This window comes from Panulirus ornatus, chromosome 12 (genome assembly GCF_036320965.1).
Source record: "Panulirus ornatus isolate Po-2019 chromosome 12, ASM3632096v1, whole genome shotgun sequence".
In the NCBI taxonomy this organism is placed as follows: Eukaryota; Metazoa; Arthropoda; class Malacostraca; order Decapoda; family Palinuridae; genus Panulirus; species Panulirus ornatus.
Window position 1 is genome coordinate 28050133 of NC_092235.1, and position 14679 is coordinate 28064811.

General features: G+C 38.4%; 1 protein-coding gene across 3 annotated transcripts in view; it reads right to left on the bottom strand.

Moving 5' to 3' along the window:
* Positions 1–12519: 12519 nt before the first annotated feature.
* Rassf (Ras association family member) overlaps positions 12520–14679 on the bottom strand; it is a 40539-nt gene continuing 38379 nt past the window's right edge. For 2 of the 3 annotated variants that reach the window (XM_071667710.1, XM_071667709.1), the window contains exon 11: positions 12520–14358. In XM_071667710.1, coding sequence (XP_071523811.1) covers positions 14304–14358 — 55 coding nt within the window. In that variant the 3' untranslated portion in view covers positions 12520–14303. The remainder of the gene's footprint in view (positions 14359–14679) is intronic. The other variant, XR_011713455.1, reaches the window with a different exon arrangement.

Below are 14679 nucleotides of genomic sequence, written 5' to 3' on the forward strand. Positions count from 1 at the left end.
TCTCTATCAACTCTATCATATGCCTTCTCCAGATCCATAAATGCTACATACAAATCCATTTGCTTTTCTAAGTATTTCTCACATACATTCTTCAAAGCAAACACCTGATCCACACATCCTCTACCACTTCTAGGAAGGGTAAAGCAGCATTTATTAAAAGCGTCCTACCCATAACTGACAGTGGCATTCTCCATTCACCTAACTAATGATCACATGTACACCAGACCAGTTCATTTCAGGGACAGTTGGAGTACCTAACAAGGGCTACATAAAAATGAAAGAAGGTAGAAATGGGATAAGAACACATCCTATGCTGAGGCTTAACCTACAGCAGAGCAATAATGTTTTATTCTTCAACAATTAGTTTTCCATCTCATGTATGCTACAAATACATATGTACACCCTCAGGCAACAGTCAGGCCCTTTCAAAAAATAATCCTCTGCTGAAATCTATACATAACTACTACATGACAGTTGTAATCTTTTAAAAGTATTTTTCTATGATCTCCATAGATGCTGTATCCACATTATTATATAAATACAACCACAAAGTCTTCACTTTGCGGCAATTCAACCAGAACCATAGTGAGCATGAAACATGCCCAATCAGAAAAATCTAAGATGAATGATGGTTAGTGAAACTTTGAAAGTCTCTTATCTTCCATTAAATTCCTAAAGAATGATAATACTTATGGAATTTTCTTAGAGCTAAGTACAATGAAAAGGTTGAGAGGCCTGAATGTGAAAGGTGAATCAAATTTATCAATAGCAAGGCAATTGCTCAGGCCATTCATCCTCCTCTATAAACACAAAGTTCCTTGCTCAAACCATATGCACTCTCACACTAACAACAAAGTACTCCTCCACTTCTAATAAATATGCTCTGACATCTGCTCAATGGCTTGTTTTGTCAATGATATCTCTACAAACTGAAAACTGGACAGAATTTTGTACTGTAGAATATGCAACACAGTTAAAGATAACTCCTCTGAAATCTGGTATCTTCTCATTTTTGTCTAAACCTCTCCACAACTTTCCTAATTCTTTTGATGGCTCTGTAGTTCCACCAGTTGACATAATATGCATACTTTGTATTACTTTAGTGTCTTTCTTGAAAAGCATTTATTACAAATTTAGCTAAACTTTCCTCACAGAAATCATTTCTGCATATATGCCAAAAATTCACTTCTGAACATTTTTTTCCACTTATGAAAAATATTAGTTGTCCCTGCGTGAATTAATGCTCACCAATGACAGCTCTAGCTCTATATGCATGAGTCATTTCCAAAGCAATTTGATTAATCAACTCTCCCAGTCTGACCCACTTACCCTGTGCTGCAGCGTTGAATCTCCTTCCCTCTTCTAAAGATATTTCTCTTGACTGATTTCATTGGAACTAGCCATTTGTGTGTTACACCATGCAATATTTGGCATACTGCTGCATCTTGATTTCTTTGTAAACACTGGCAACTCAGGGTGGGATGTTATGATGTCCATTACTTTATCAATAAAACTAAACTTTGGAAATCTTTACCTTTCCATTCTTTCCAAAGAGTCAAGACCTACCACTTATTATGCTTCACTGAAGGTGGGACCTTAATGACAATTTGTCTGTGACATGATACTACAGGATATGATGTATGGAACATTAATTAGACTATTATTATTTGCTTTGTTGCTGTCTCCCGCATTAGTGAGGTAGCACAAGGAAACAGACAAAAGAATGGCCCAACCCACCCACATACACATGTATATACATACATGTCCACACATGCAAATATACATACCTATACATCTCAACGTATACATATATATACACACACAGACATATACATATATACACATGTAGATAATTCATACCTTCTGCCTTTATTCATTCCCATCGCCACCCCGCCACACATGTAATAACAACCCCCTCCCCCCTCATGTGCGCGAGGTAGTGCTAGGAAGACAACAAAGGCCCCATTCGTTCACACTCAGTCTCTAGCTGTCATGTAATAATGCACCAAAACCACAGCTCTCTTTCCACATCCAGGCCCCACAGAACTTTCCATGGTTTACCCCAGACGCTTCACATGCCCTGGTTCAATCCATTGACATCACGTCGACCCTGGTATACCACATCGTTCCAATTCACTCTATTCCTTGCACGCCTTTCACCCTCCTGCATGTTCAGGCCCCGATTGAGAGGGTGAAGGCATGCACAGAGCATCAGATTGGGGAAGAGCAGTGTGCTTTCGGAAGTGGTAGAGGATGTGTGGATCAGGTGTTTGCTTTGAAGAATGTATGTGAGAAATACTTAGAAAAGCAAATGGATTTGCATGTAGCATTTATGGATCTGGAGAAGGCATATGATAAGAGTTGATAGAGATGCTCTGTGGAAGGTATTAAGAATATATGGTGTGGGAGGCAAGTTGTTAGAAGCAGTGAAAAGTTTTTATCGAGGATGTAAGGCATGTGTACATGTAGGAAGAGAGGAAAGTGATTGGTTCTCAGTGAATGTAGGTTTGCGACAGGGGTGTGTGATGTCTCCATGATTGTTTAATTTGTTTATGGATGGGGCTGTTAGGGAGGTGAATGCAAGAGTTTTGGAAAGAGGGGCAAGTATGCAGTCTGTTGTGGATGAGAGAGCTTGGGAAGTGAGTCAGTTGTTGTTCACTGATGATACAGCACTGGTGGCTGATTCATGTGAGAAACTGCAGAAGCTGGTGACTGAGTTTGGTAAAGTGTGTGAAAGAAGAAAGTTGAGAGTAAATGTGAATAAGAGCAAGGTTATTAGGTACAGTAGGGTTGAGGGTCAAGTCAGTTGGGAGGTAAGTTTGAATGGAGAAAAACTGGAGGAAGTGAAGTGTTTTAGATATCTGGGAGTGGATTTGGCAGCGGATGGAACCACGGAAGCGGAAGTGAAACATAGGGTGGGGGAGGGGGCGAAAATTCTGGGAGCCTTGCAGAATGTGTGGAAGTCGAGAACATTATCTCCGAAAGCAAAAATGTGTATGTTTGAAGGAATAGTGGTTCCAACAATGTTGTATGGTTGCGAGGCATGGGCTATGGATAGAGTTGTGCGCAGGAGAGTGGATGTGCTGGAAATGAGATGTTTGAGGACAGTATGTGGTGTGAGGTGGTTTGATCGAGTAAGTAATAATAGGGTAAGAGATGTGTGTTAATAAAAAGTGTGTGGTTGAGAGAGCAGAAGAGGGTGTTTTGAAATGATTTGGTCACATGGAGAGAATGAGTGAGGAAAGATTGACCAAGAGGATATATGTGTCTGAGGTGGAGGGAATGAGGTGAAGTGGGAGACCTAATTGGAGGTGGAAAGATGGAGTGAAAAAGATTTTGAGCGATTAATTAGACACATTAGGTAAAAGTAGTTGATAGGAACATTAGGTAAGAGCCTGTAGAAACACTGTGCTAGAGTTTCCCTCTGCCAGTGGCCTGTTAAGAGTGAGGCACTGATGGCTTCAGAAACAACACTTGAGTTCACCAATCATGGATACTTTTTTGTCATGGCTACACCCTTGGGGGAGTTCCTGGAGGGAATGGATGTTGGAGATACAAATAGAATGACAGAATAGTCTGTAACATGAGCCTTTAACATAAGAAAAGGGAGAAAAGAATAAGCAAACTGATTTAGCATGCACTGTATGCATATGAAAAAAGACACCTTGCTACTATTCAAGATGAAACTTGAGAGGAATTACAGAAGATATAAACATCCAAAACATTTTGAGGAATTCTTTTCTTTCAAACTATTCGCCATTTCCCGCATTAGCGAGGTAGCTTTAAGAGCAGAGGATTGGGCCTTTGAGGGAATATTCTCACCTGGCCCCCTTCTCTGTTCCTTCTTTTGGAAAAATTAAAAAAAAAAAACGAGAGGGGAGGATTTCCAGCCCCACACTCCCTCCCCTTTTAGTCGCCTTCTACGACACGCAGGGAATACGTGGGAAGTATTCTTTCTCCCCTATCCCCAGGGAATTACAAAAGATATAAACATCCAAAACATTTAAGTGTAGATACCAAAGAGCTACCTTCACATAACCTTGAAAGGAAGGTAATCCCCACTGTAGGGGAAATGTCCATCCATGCAACCATATCCTCTGGAGGTCACAAATTGCCTAGAGCTCTGAGTTGACCTCTTACCATCTACCGGTCTAGTTTCTACATGAAAGCAAGTAGAAGAATACCATCTATCAGATCTAACAAGAAAAACACAGTAAGCCAATAGTTTGTGTTCTGATCATTTCCCTGTAAATGGCTCCTGCAAAGATGAATCTCAAGACTTTCAAACAGTCTGAATATGTTCCTACAGCCAGGAAGTCTTTTGCTTGAAAAACAAGATCTAAATTTCTTATAAAAAAATTTAGTCAAGGCAAATGAAACCAATAATGTCTCCAGCCACTGATACCTTGTGAGGAAATTTGATGAATGGTCTCATTTCAAAATGAATTCGAACTTTTGGAAGGTCTCTGCAAAAGCTATCCGAACTTTCAATGAACAACTTTATTCCATCAAATTTCTCAAGATATTCTTCACTTTCCTTACCAGGTGATATATAAGATACGAATTATTCCTCATCACTTTGTTGTCAAACAACCTATGGATTTTTCTGCAAAAAAGCCACTACATATGCACAACCTGCAGGTCAACAACAGTGCACATATACTTTGGGTACCAAGGAGAGCAAAACTTCTTCCAACTCCTTCCTGCTGATGAGATAAAACCTATATAGATTACCGCTGGAACTCTAAAGGACAACCAAATAAAGGCAGCGGAAGTCAACACAAAATTGATGTGGAGTGCCATTCCCCTAGAAAGCATCAACTAATGCTGGCTGCAGTTTAAGGGCCTAGTCCTTCATTTTCTTTCATATAAGTCAGGGTCACAGTCTCTGGGAACTCTGTTACCAAGCCAACAGTGGACAAAATCTGGGCTCCACACTCAAATGATGTGTAGACAATGTAAGGGTCCAAAGCAAAAGGGCTATGAAGAATGTGGCTGATGCAACAGATAACAGAATACTTTGCTGCATGTCAAAATATTACCAGATTTATGTAATATAAAAAGGCCTAAGAAAAAAAGACCCAATACTACTGACAGCATTCCACCTACCTGAAAGACATGAGAGCACGTGAAATGGACTGCATGTACAGGTAACTCCTGAGGCCAGATATTCACCTTGTTTGAGCATTCATACGTTCGCTCATGGAGACTGGTAAAACGCACCTTAGAATCATGGTAACTTCTATGGATCACATTCACAAAGGTTTCATACTTATCTCAAAGAGTTGTTAAGGAATGCAAGGTGCACTGTTTATAAATGCTTCAAAGTTGCATTAAAATGAAAACTTTTATATATGTGGTTGTGACTAATAAAATTTCACTGTATATTTCACAAGTATATAGAAACATGCTAACAATAACCAAGAAATCAAAGATATGATCAGGTACCCTGTGTTATCTACCAATGTGTTCATCTGATGTAAACTGTACTATGATGTATTTTACAACTATGTAAACAATGATTAATATTAGCATCTAATCCCAGGGTAAGCATTTCATTTTGAACATGAGTATCATATTATACAAAAAGTAGTTCCACAAAATTATGGGTAGTAATGTACTATCAATGTTTCAGCATGTGAGTTTAATTATGTCATCCTGCAAAACTCTAATTCTCAAACTTGGATACGGTTATCCTTCAACAGTCCTAATTCTCCTGGAATATTAAGAGACTGATGGATGCTCAGAAAAAAGTGTATAGTTAATATTTTATCTCTAAAACTATAAGCTTGAACTTCAAACAATGGAGATTAAGTACCTAAGTGTATGGTGGACCTATTATGAAACTACCCATTTACATGAGGTGAACCATGTGCATACAAAACTCATGTTCAGAACCCCAAACCCATAGGCTGGCAAAGGGCAGGGACGCCCAATCCCCTGAGGCAGCATTGCTACCTTGCTACCCATTTTACAATCCAATCTCCCACGAAACTGTGTACATAAATCTCATAGTGGAGATTTATGGACATTTATAAGAACAATCTTCTGTTGTAAGTAAATAACCACTGCAATTTACTGAAGAGCTGATATGTTCTAAAGAAATGTACATATATACCCTACTGTTTCGTATATAGGAATAGACATAAATGATATGCAATATACTGTGACTCATGTTAGCAAGTGCAACCATTTTATTTTTTCTGAGTTGAACTCCAACATTTTCAGTTGAAAGCTTTTCTTTTAAGAATTTTGAATTACCAAACAATACTTGGCAAGCTGCAGCATCACTTGATTACTGAGAGGCCACTGGCAACTTGAGGGTGGGCCATGGTGTAGCGGTTAGCATTCCTGACTGTGATGCATTCACGGGCTGTCCAGGGTTGAGTGCAAAGGTTTGAATCTTGGTTGTGGTAGTTGGTCCGCTGTCAACCCAGGTGGTTTGATTAAGTAAGTAATGAAAGGGTAAGAGAGATGTGTGGTAAAAAAAGAAAAAAGTGTGGTTGAGAGAGCAGAAGAGGGCATGTTGAAATAGTTCGGACACATAAAGAGAATGTGAGAAGAGAGGTTGACAAAGAGGATATATGTGTCAAGAGGTGGAGGAAACAAGAAATGGGAGAGCAAATCGGAGGTGGAAGGATGGAGTGAAAAAGATTTTGAACAATTGGGGCCTGAACATACAGGAGGGTGAGAGGTGTGTAAGGAATAGAGTGAACTGGAACAATGTGGTATACCAGGGTCGATGTGCTGCCAATGGACTGAACCACACACAATACATATCAATATTCAAATTTATTCAACTTATACTGTATACTGTAACAGAAAATGATTATTGTTGTTTACTGATGTTTAGGTTAGTTTAAGTACCATTACTGAACCATAAGAGATATCAAAATGATAGCTTTATTTTTCGCTGGATACCTGATACTTATTTTGGAACCAGCCTCGAAGGTAATTAAGCACCAGGTGTTAAAGATCAATGATACAAACAGTTGACTCTTCTATTCTCGGAGAATAACATACCATTACAGCTGCCTGCTTTATTTCTATCATGCATATTAGTGTACATCTATCCATATTAAATAATATATGAACATAAGAAAAAAATATAAAAGATAATTAAAATATGAAAGATACATATATCATGGAAACATACTCTAAGAAATATCTATAATTATTTTCAAGGTAAAATATTTCAAATATACTGTATATACTTTGATTTTGGAAATCAAGTGAATTTTTATCATCATTCATAATAGGGAATTTGATGGTGATTGAGAACAGGTACTCGTAATTCACCATAGTGCCAATACCGATAACAAAAACTCACTTAAGTTGCTAAACCAGATCAAAATACCTTAAAACGATCAGGCAAACAACATCTGCAGTAAAGTGACAAGAACAACAATCACTATAACAATTAGAATAACACACTGATATGAGTATTTCATTAAGAATTTTGTAATGAAATGTAAGTACTGCTGTTACATAACACTTAAACTTCATACATAAACTCAAGCATTTCTGTTCTTCAATAATAATGGTTATATAAAGCATCAAGCCAAGAGTTGTAAACATTTGTGTCTACAAATAAAACTAATGAGAACTTGTATGGCATAACTTATGGTCAATACATAACATGACATCTACGTACAGATAACCTGTTTGAAGTATACAACAAAACATTATGAAGAAATCCACCACACATGGATGAGTATGATGTAAGGGTATGATTTTAGTCTTAGAATTATAAAACTGGTTAAACTTGCATGGGTACTTTCTAACCCTCATTAAGAAAATTCATTTCACTGTCATATACAAAAAATGCTGATTCAATGGACTACAGAACCTTTAAAGTGAAATCACTTGGAATGAGGAGAGACTAAAACCATTTCATGCCCTTCATAGGCCGTATGTACAATGACTATGTATATCCAATCTACGACAAAATTAACTTCCCAAATTATCCCCTTCAACTTAAATTCATCATACTTTGACTGCTATTTTTAACAGCCATGAAGAAAGCAAAGCAGTTCATGCTATGGCATGTGACTGAAACTGTACAGCTTCTAGCACTGTATAATACACTGCTTCAAAGTTACTTCCTGTTTCACTGAAAGCAAACCAGCTTAAGTAGCTTCAAACATGGTCATTAATCCTAAGGATTAAAATACAAAGATTAAATTACCTACTGTGCTTCACATATGCTTGATATCCCAATAGGCAGTGTCAACAATGAAAATGCTTATGAACCATTACATTAATACACAACTACATTAAAAACAACAAATAAAAGACAGAATAACACAAGGGTCAAACAATGACTTGACCAGTCTTGCACCAACAAGGCTAGCAATATGGCAAAACAAATGCTCTGCCTGGCTGTCACATTCAACTTCGCTTTTTGTGTATGGCTTTTTAAAAAACATGACATTGCATTTGCTTGCATGAAACTCAATATATATCACTGTATAATTGCTTGTAACCCAAACATGACAAAAAGCATAAACATACAAGTTAAAATATGACTTCCTTATGAACCAACTATATCATAAATGTTTTACAAGTTTACTGTTTATTACTTTCATATTTCATGTGAATCCCTACTATAACTGAAGTAGTAGTTTAGCACAGGGGTTTTCAAATTGGGTGTCACAAAAGCCTGATGTAGATAAAAATTTTTGTGATATTTTTGAGAAATTCAAATGATCGTAAAAATATTTCATGGATAACATAGATAAGAAATACAATGAGTATGTTATTCTTTATTGCTATTTGCCTTACATCATTAAAGTTCTACCTATTGGTCAAAGTTCCGAGACTTTTTTTTTATTAACATTTCTGTGGCTTCAAAAAGTCTGAAAACCCCTAGATTTACTTATGTATCTCTAAATAAGTTTTCCCCAATTATCCCTATAAGAGACTATTTACTCAAAACACAATGATCAGGGTAATATGCTTAATTCTGCCCTTTAAAAGGCACAATCTGTGTCTGAGCAAAACAATTTCAATGAAAATGATGTAGAAGAAAAATTTAAGTGAGAAAGCTGATACCTTGTAATGATAAATGACTAGGAAGCGAAACCACAAATCTATGTACACTGAGGATACATTTCATCAAAGAATAATCTATATGAAATAAAGTCAAAATTGAAAGGTAGTGATACAAATAAAATATATAACTTGTAACGAAAAGTAAAAGATAAAGAATTTGACGAGGACAATATCACAAGAAAAACTCAAATGTTTTGTGGAATGTTGACAGATACGAAGATGACCAAATTGGAAAAATTAATTCTGTTCTCATCATGAGAGATAAACAGGAAGGTAGGCCATGTTTTGTTTGTCACTTTCGCTACTACTATGTCCATGAATATTTGTAATTGATTCTCTTACATACCCTGGCAGTCTGTCAAAATTTGCATAGCTGAGTTCAGTGAACAGGGTTTGATCCCTGGTGTGGATTGACAACATACAGCTCATTGACCTGTCATCTTTCCTTTGAAAAGACTGAGAGGCCTGCATCTACACCCAACACTGAAGCCATATATCAGTGTTTTTTGGCCTCAAATAGAATATAATGATTTCTCAAGTCTATTTAGTCCAATAAACAAGGCATAAGACTTTTGGGGAAAGCAGTGGCCCCACTGCAAGTTCAATTGTCTGGGTCTTAAGTGTCAAGCAGTAGAACCTCACAAGTCACAGTCTTCCCTTGGGGTGGGTTATGGTGTAGACATTAGCAAGATGGAGAGTCTAATTCAAATCCTGGGTGGTCAAGCAATGTTAAAAGAAAAATGGCTGTATGAGTGAACAACTCCTTCCGCATAATGCAAAAGAAGATGATCACAAAAAAAACTCTGTTTTCTTGTTGGGGGTGTGAATAAGAAAAAAAAGTTTACAGTTCACCTTCCTCTTACCAAAACAGATTAAACTCTTCTCTGGTTGAAACTGTCAACTAGAGAGCTGGGACATTTTCTCTCCATCACTGGCCCTGGCTTTCCTAATGTGGAGCTTGAATGTGTTCTTTCCATTAGTGGCCCTGGATTCCCTACTGTGAACTGGGATATATTCACTCCATCACCAACCCTGGCTTCCCTACTGTGGAGACCTGGGATATGTTCTCGCTACAACTGACCCTGGTTTCCCTACCATGAGGAGCTGAGATATGTTCTGTCTATGACTTGCCATAGCTCCCCTCATTCTAAGGGCTAAAACATTCTTTTCATTACTGGCCTTGGTTCTCCTAACCCTGCTATGTGAATACTTACTGCAGTTTTATGCAACTGTACATTTTACCATAATACTGTTACATTCCCTTATAATACAGTAAATTCTATCAACACTCATGTACATAATAAGTTTTGGCTAATAAAATATTGAAAAAAAAAAATGATACATTTCTAAGGTGAGTTTACCACAAACATGCACACATACAGCACATGGGAAAATCCCACTGAAAAAAGATGTTCTACCAATTCTCTCGTGTAATTTTTGTTTTTAAAACATTACAGCCAATTCAAATCATCAAGTTGTACAGTGCAAAACTGAATACAGTACTCACAGCAGTTGATTACTCTCTCCACCTTCCAAACTAAACTGAATATTACTCGGACAGCACATTAGATAACTGATTACAAAAAAAAAAGTGTTTTTATCCCTGGGGGTAGGGGAGAAAGAATACTTCCCACGTATTCCCTGCGTGTCGTAGAAGGCGACTAAAAGGGGAGGGAGCGGGTGGCTGGAAATCCTCCCCTCTCGTTTTTTTCAATTTTCCAAAAGAAGGAACAGAGAAGGGGGCCAGGTGAGGATATTCCCTCGAAGGCCCAGTCCTCTGTTTAGACGCTACCTCGCTATCGCGGGAAATGGCGAATAGTACGAAAGAAAAGATATATATATATATATACACATAAAAGGTTGGAGGAAGTGAAGTGTTTTAGATATCTGGGGGTGGATTTGGCAGCGGATGGGCCCATGGAAGCAGAAGTGAATCATAGGGTGGGAGAGGGGGCAAAAGTTCTAGGAATGTTGAAAAATGTGTAGAAGTCGAGAACGTTATCTTGGAAAGCAAAAATGGGTATGTTTGAAGGAATAGTGGTTCCAACAATGTTATATGGTTGCAAGGAGTGGGCTATAGATAGAGTTGTGCGGAGGAGGGTGGATGTGCTGGAAATGAGATGTTTGAGGACAATATGTGGTGTGAGGTGGTTTGATCGAGTAAGTAATGAAAGGGTAAGAGAGATGTGTGGTGATAAAAAGAGTGTGGTTGAGAGAGCAGAAGAGGGTGTTTTGAAATGGTTTGGTCACATAGAGAGAATGAGTGAGGAAAGATTGACAAAGAGGATATATGTCTCAGAGGTGGAGGGAATGAGGAGAAGTGGGAGACCAAATTGGAGGTGGAAAGATGGAGTGAAAAAGATTTTGAGTGATCGGGCCCTGAACATGCAGGAGGGTGCAAGGCGTGCAAGGAATAGGAATAGAGTGAATTGGAACGATGTGGTATACCGGGGTCGACGTGCTGTCAATGGATTGAACCAGGGCATGGGAAGCGTCTGGGGTAAACCACGGAAAGTTTTGTGGGCCCTGGATGTGGAAAGGGAACTGTGGTTTTGGTGCATTATACATGACAGCTAGAGACTGAGTGTGAACAAATATGGCCTTTGTTGTCTTTTCCTAGCGCTACCTCGCGCACATGCGGGGGTAGGGGTTTTTTCATTTCATGTGTGGTGGGGTGGTGACGGGAATAAATAAGGGCAGACAGTATGAATTATGTACATGTGTATATATGTATATGTCTGTGTGTGTACATATATGTATACATTGAGATGTATAGGTATGTATATGTGCGTGTGTGGACTTGTATGTATATACATGTGTATGTGGGTGGGTTGGGCCATTCTTTCGTCTGTTTCCTTGTGCTACCTCACTAATGCAGGAGACAGCGACAAAGTATAATAAATATAAATAAATAAAAGGTTGAGCATCCCCGATCCAAAATGCTCCAAAATCCAAGACTTTCTGAGTGGCGACATGACATCACAAGTGGAAAATTCCACACCTAAACACATATTTTTCATTGTATTAATGGTATTTTGTATATCTTTACTCTTAAATATTTATATGTGAATATGCATAAGAAAATGACTGCTTATCAGTAGCATATAAATTCAGTGTCAGGAATGAAAGTGATACCAAACAACCACAGACTGTCAACATGGACAGCTGAGGTTGTAGCACCTTGACCTTCTGATGGTGAAGTTACACAAACTTTGTTTCATGTAAAAAATGATTAAAAACATTGTATAAATTACCCTCAGGTTTTATGTATAAGGTGTATACAAAACATAAATGGATTTTCTGTTTAGACTTGGGTCCCATCTCCAAGATATCTCATTATGTACATTAAAATATTCCAAAATCCAAAAAAATCCAAAATCTGAAACACTTCTGGTCCCAGGCATTTTGGATACGGGATACTCAACCTGTACTGAACTAAAGAAGCTAAGCATCTTAGTGATACCATTAACACTTCTAATTTGCTGAATGTAACATATGATTTAAATGTTGCACAACATAGTACTCACCTAGGCTCTCATAAAAGTGAGTAATCATCATTCATACTTACTCTCCAATTTTCTTGGGCTTTTATTCAGCTTTTCTCATCAACAGTGAACTGAAAGTTCATTTCAAACAATCAGTGGCGCTTCCAAAAGAATTTTGGTGAAAATTGCCCAACTAGTTCTTCTATGAAAAGGAAGGTAATGAGACATTTTTTCAATTAAGGTAAGCTGAGCATCAACAAAATTTTCTACAGCCAGTTCTTAATTTCCCATTAAAATAATGGCACTAAAATCTAACTAGAAATCAAGAAATAAATAAATCTATCCATAACTAAATATGTAAATAAATAAATACATAAATATATCTTTACCTTCTTGCCCCAGGATCCATTCCCTCTGGGAATCCCAGAGTGCTCAAGAAGCTGGCAGTGTGTACCAAGTGGAACATTTGTTCAAGTGTATTGAGATGTGTGGGTATGTTTGGAATAGTGCAGACAACTGAGGAGTAGTGTTCAAGATTTCAATGAGGAAGTTGCATCTTTGGCAAGCAGGGTCCTGTGATATGTTGAAATGGTATTCACACTGCAGGGGAGGGGTGGTGTCCAGAATGCAGATGAGAAAGGATAACTTACACATACCTAGGTAGTTCAGTTTCACATGGGTTTAAGTCTGGTGAAGTGTTATTTATGAGTGAATTGGGAAGGTGATGGTTTAATGCTTGTCATTTCAGTGCATACATGTTTCTTCAATTTTGTGTTTGTTGAGACAGAGGGCATCTATGAGCATAGCCTATGAGTAAAGCACCAGTGTCTTTTACTTTTACTCATGGTTGGTGGTTGGTTAAGGACTGGTTTGGAGAAGGGTCCATTGCTGCTACAAAAACTGAGTGCCAAGCACATTAAGTTGAGATTGTATTGGAAGAGTTTTTGATTCATTTTGTAAGTAATGAATGTTTGTGGATGCTTTGCAGCCAATGACTGTTCTGGGTGCTCTGTTCTGTTTGGCTTGCGGCTTAGCTGTATTCTTTTTAACCAGATCAAGCAGGTGAGACACTGCTCTGGGTCGAATGGATTTACTGTCTGAATTAGCATATGTGGCAAAGGAGAGTAAATGTCAAGAACATCACATGTAATATAATGTATAGTTGGAGTTTGTGGTACTGGAAGTAACTGTCATGTGCATCACATGTAATACCCTGTAGAGCTGGAGTTTTGTTGGATGGAAGTGGTTGACCATCTGTGGTGATGGGTGGGTGCAGGTTGGATTCATGTCTGTCAAGGGTTAAGGTGGGATGGTAGACTTTCTGTGCGCTGGAGACATTGCTCTGAGCCAGTATTCTAACTGCATGATGGTGTGTTGCACAACTTTTGCTGGGGTAGCATCAGGGACCTGTGATGTGACTGTGAGGTCATCTGCATATGAAAGGACGATCACATTGTGGTCTGTATAAGGTGATGGGAGTTCATGTAGGAAGAAACTGAACTAGAGACAACTGCTCCTTTGGGAACCCCATTGTGGAGCTAGAGGAATTCTGCAAGGAATAGAGTGAATTGGAATGATGTGGTATACTGCGGTCGACATGGTGTCAATGGACTGAACCAGGGCATGTGAAACGTCTAAGGTAAACCACATTAAGGTCTGTGGGGGCCTGGATGTGGGTAAGAAGCTGTGGTTTTGGTGCATTACACATGACAGCTAGAGACTAAGTGTAAATGAATGTGGCCTTTTATGTTTGTTTTCCTGGCGCTACCTCTCTGAAGCAGGGGGTAGTAATGCTGTTTCCTGTGGGATGGGGTAGCACCTGGAATGGATGAAGGTAAGCATGAATAAGTACATGTATGCATATGAGCGTGTATGGGCATTTATGTGTATATGTGTGAATGGGCCATTCTTTGTCTGTTTCCTGGAGCTCCCTCCCCTTTTAGTCGCTTTCTACGATACACTTGGAATACTTGGGAAGTATTCTTTCTCCCATCCCCATATATATATATATATATACACACCATGTATTCTTAGTACCTTCCACAGAGCATCTCTATCAACTTTATCATATGCCTTCTCCAGATCCATAAATGCTACATACAAATCCATTTGCTTTTCTAAATATTTCTCACATACATTC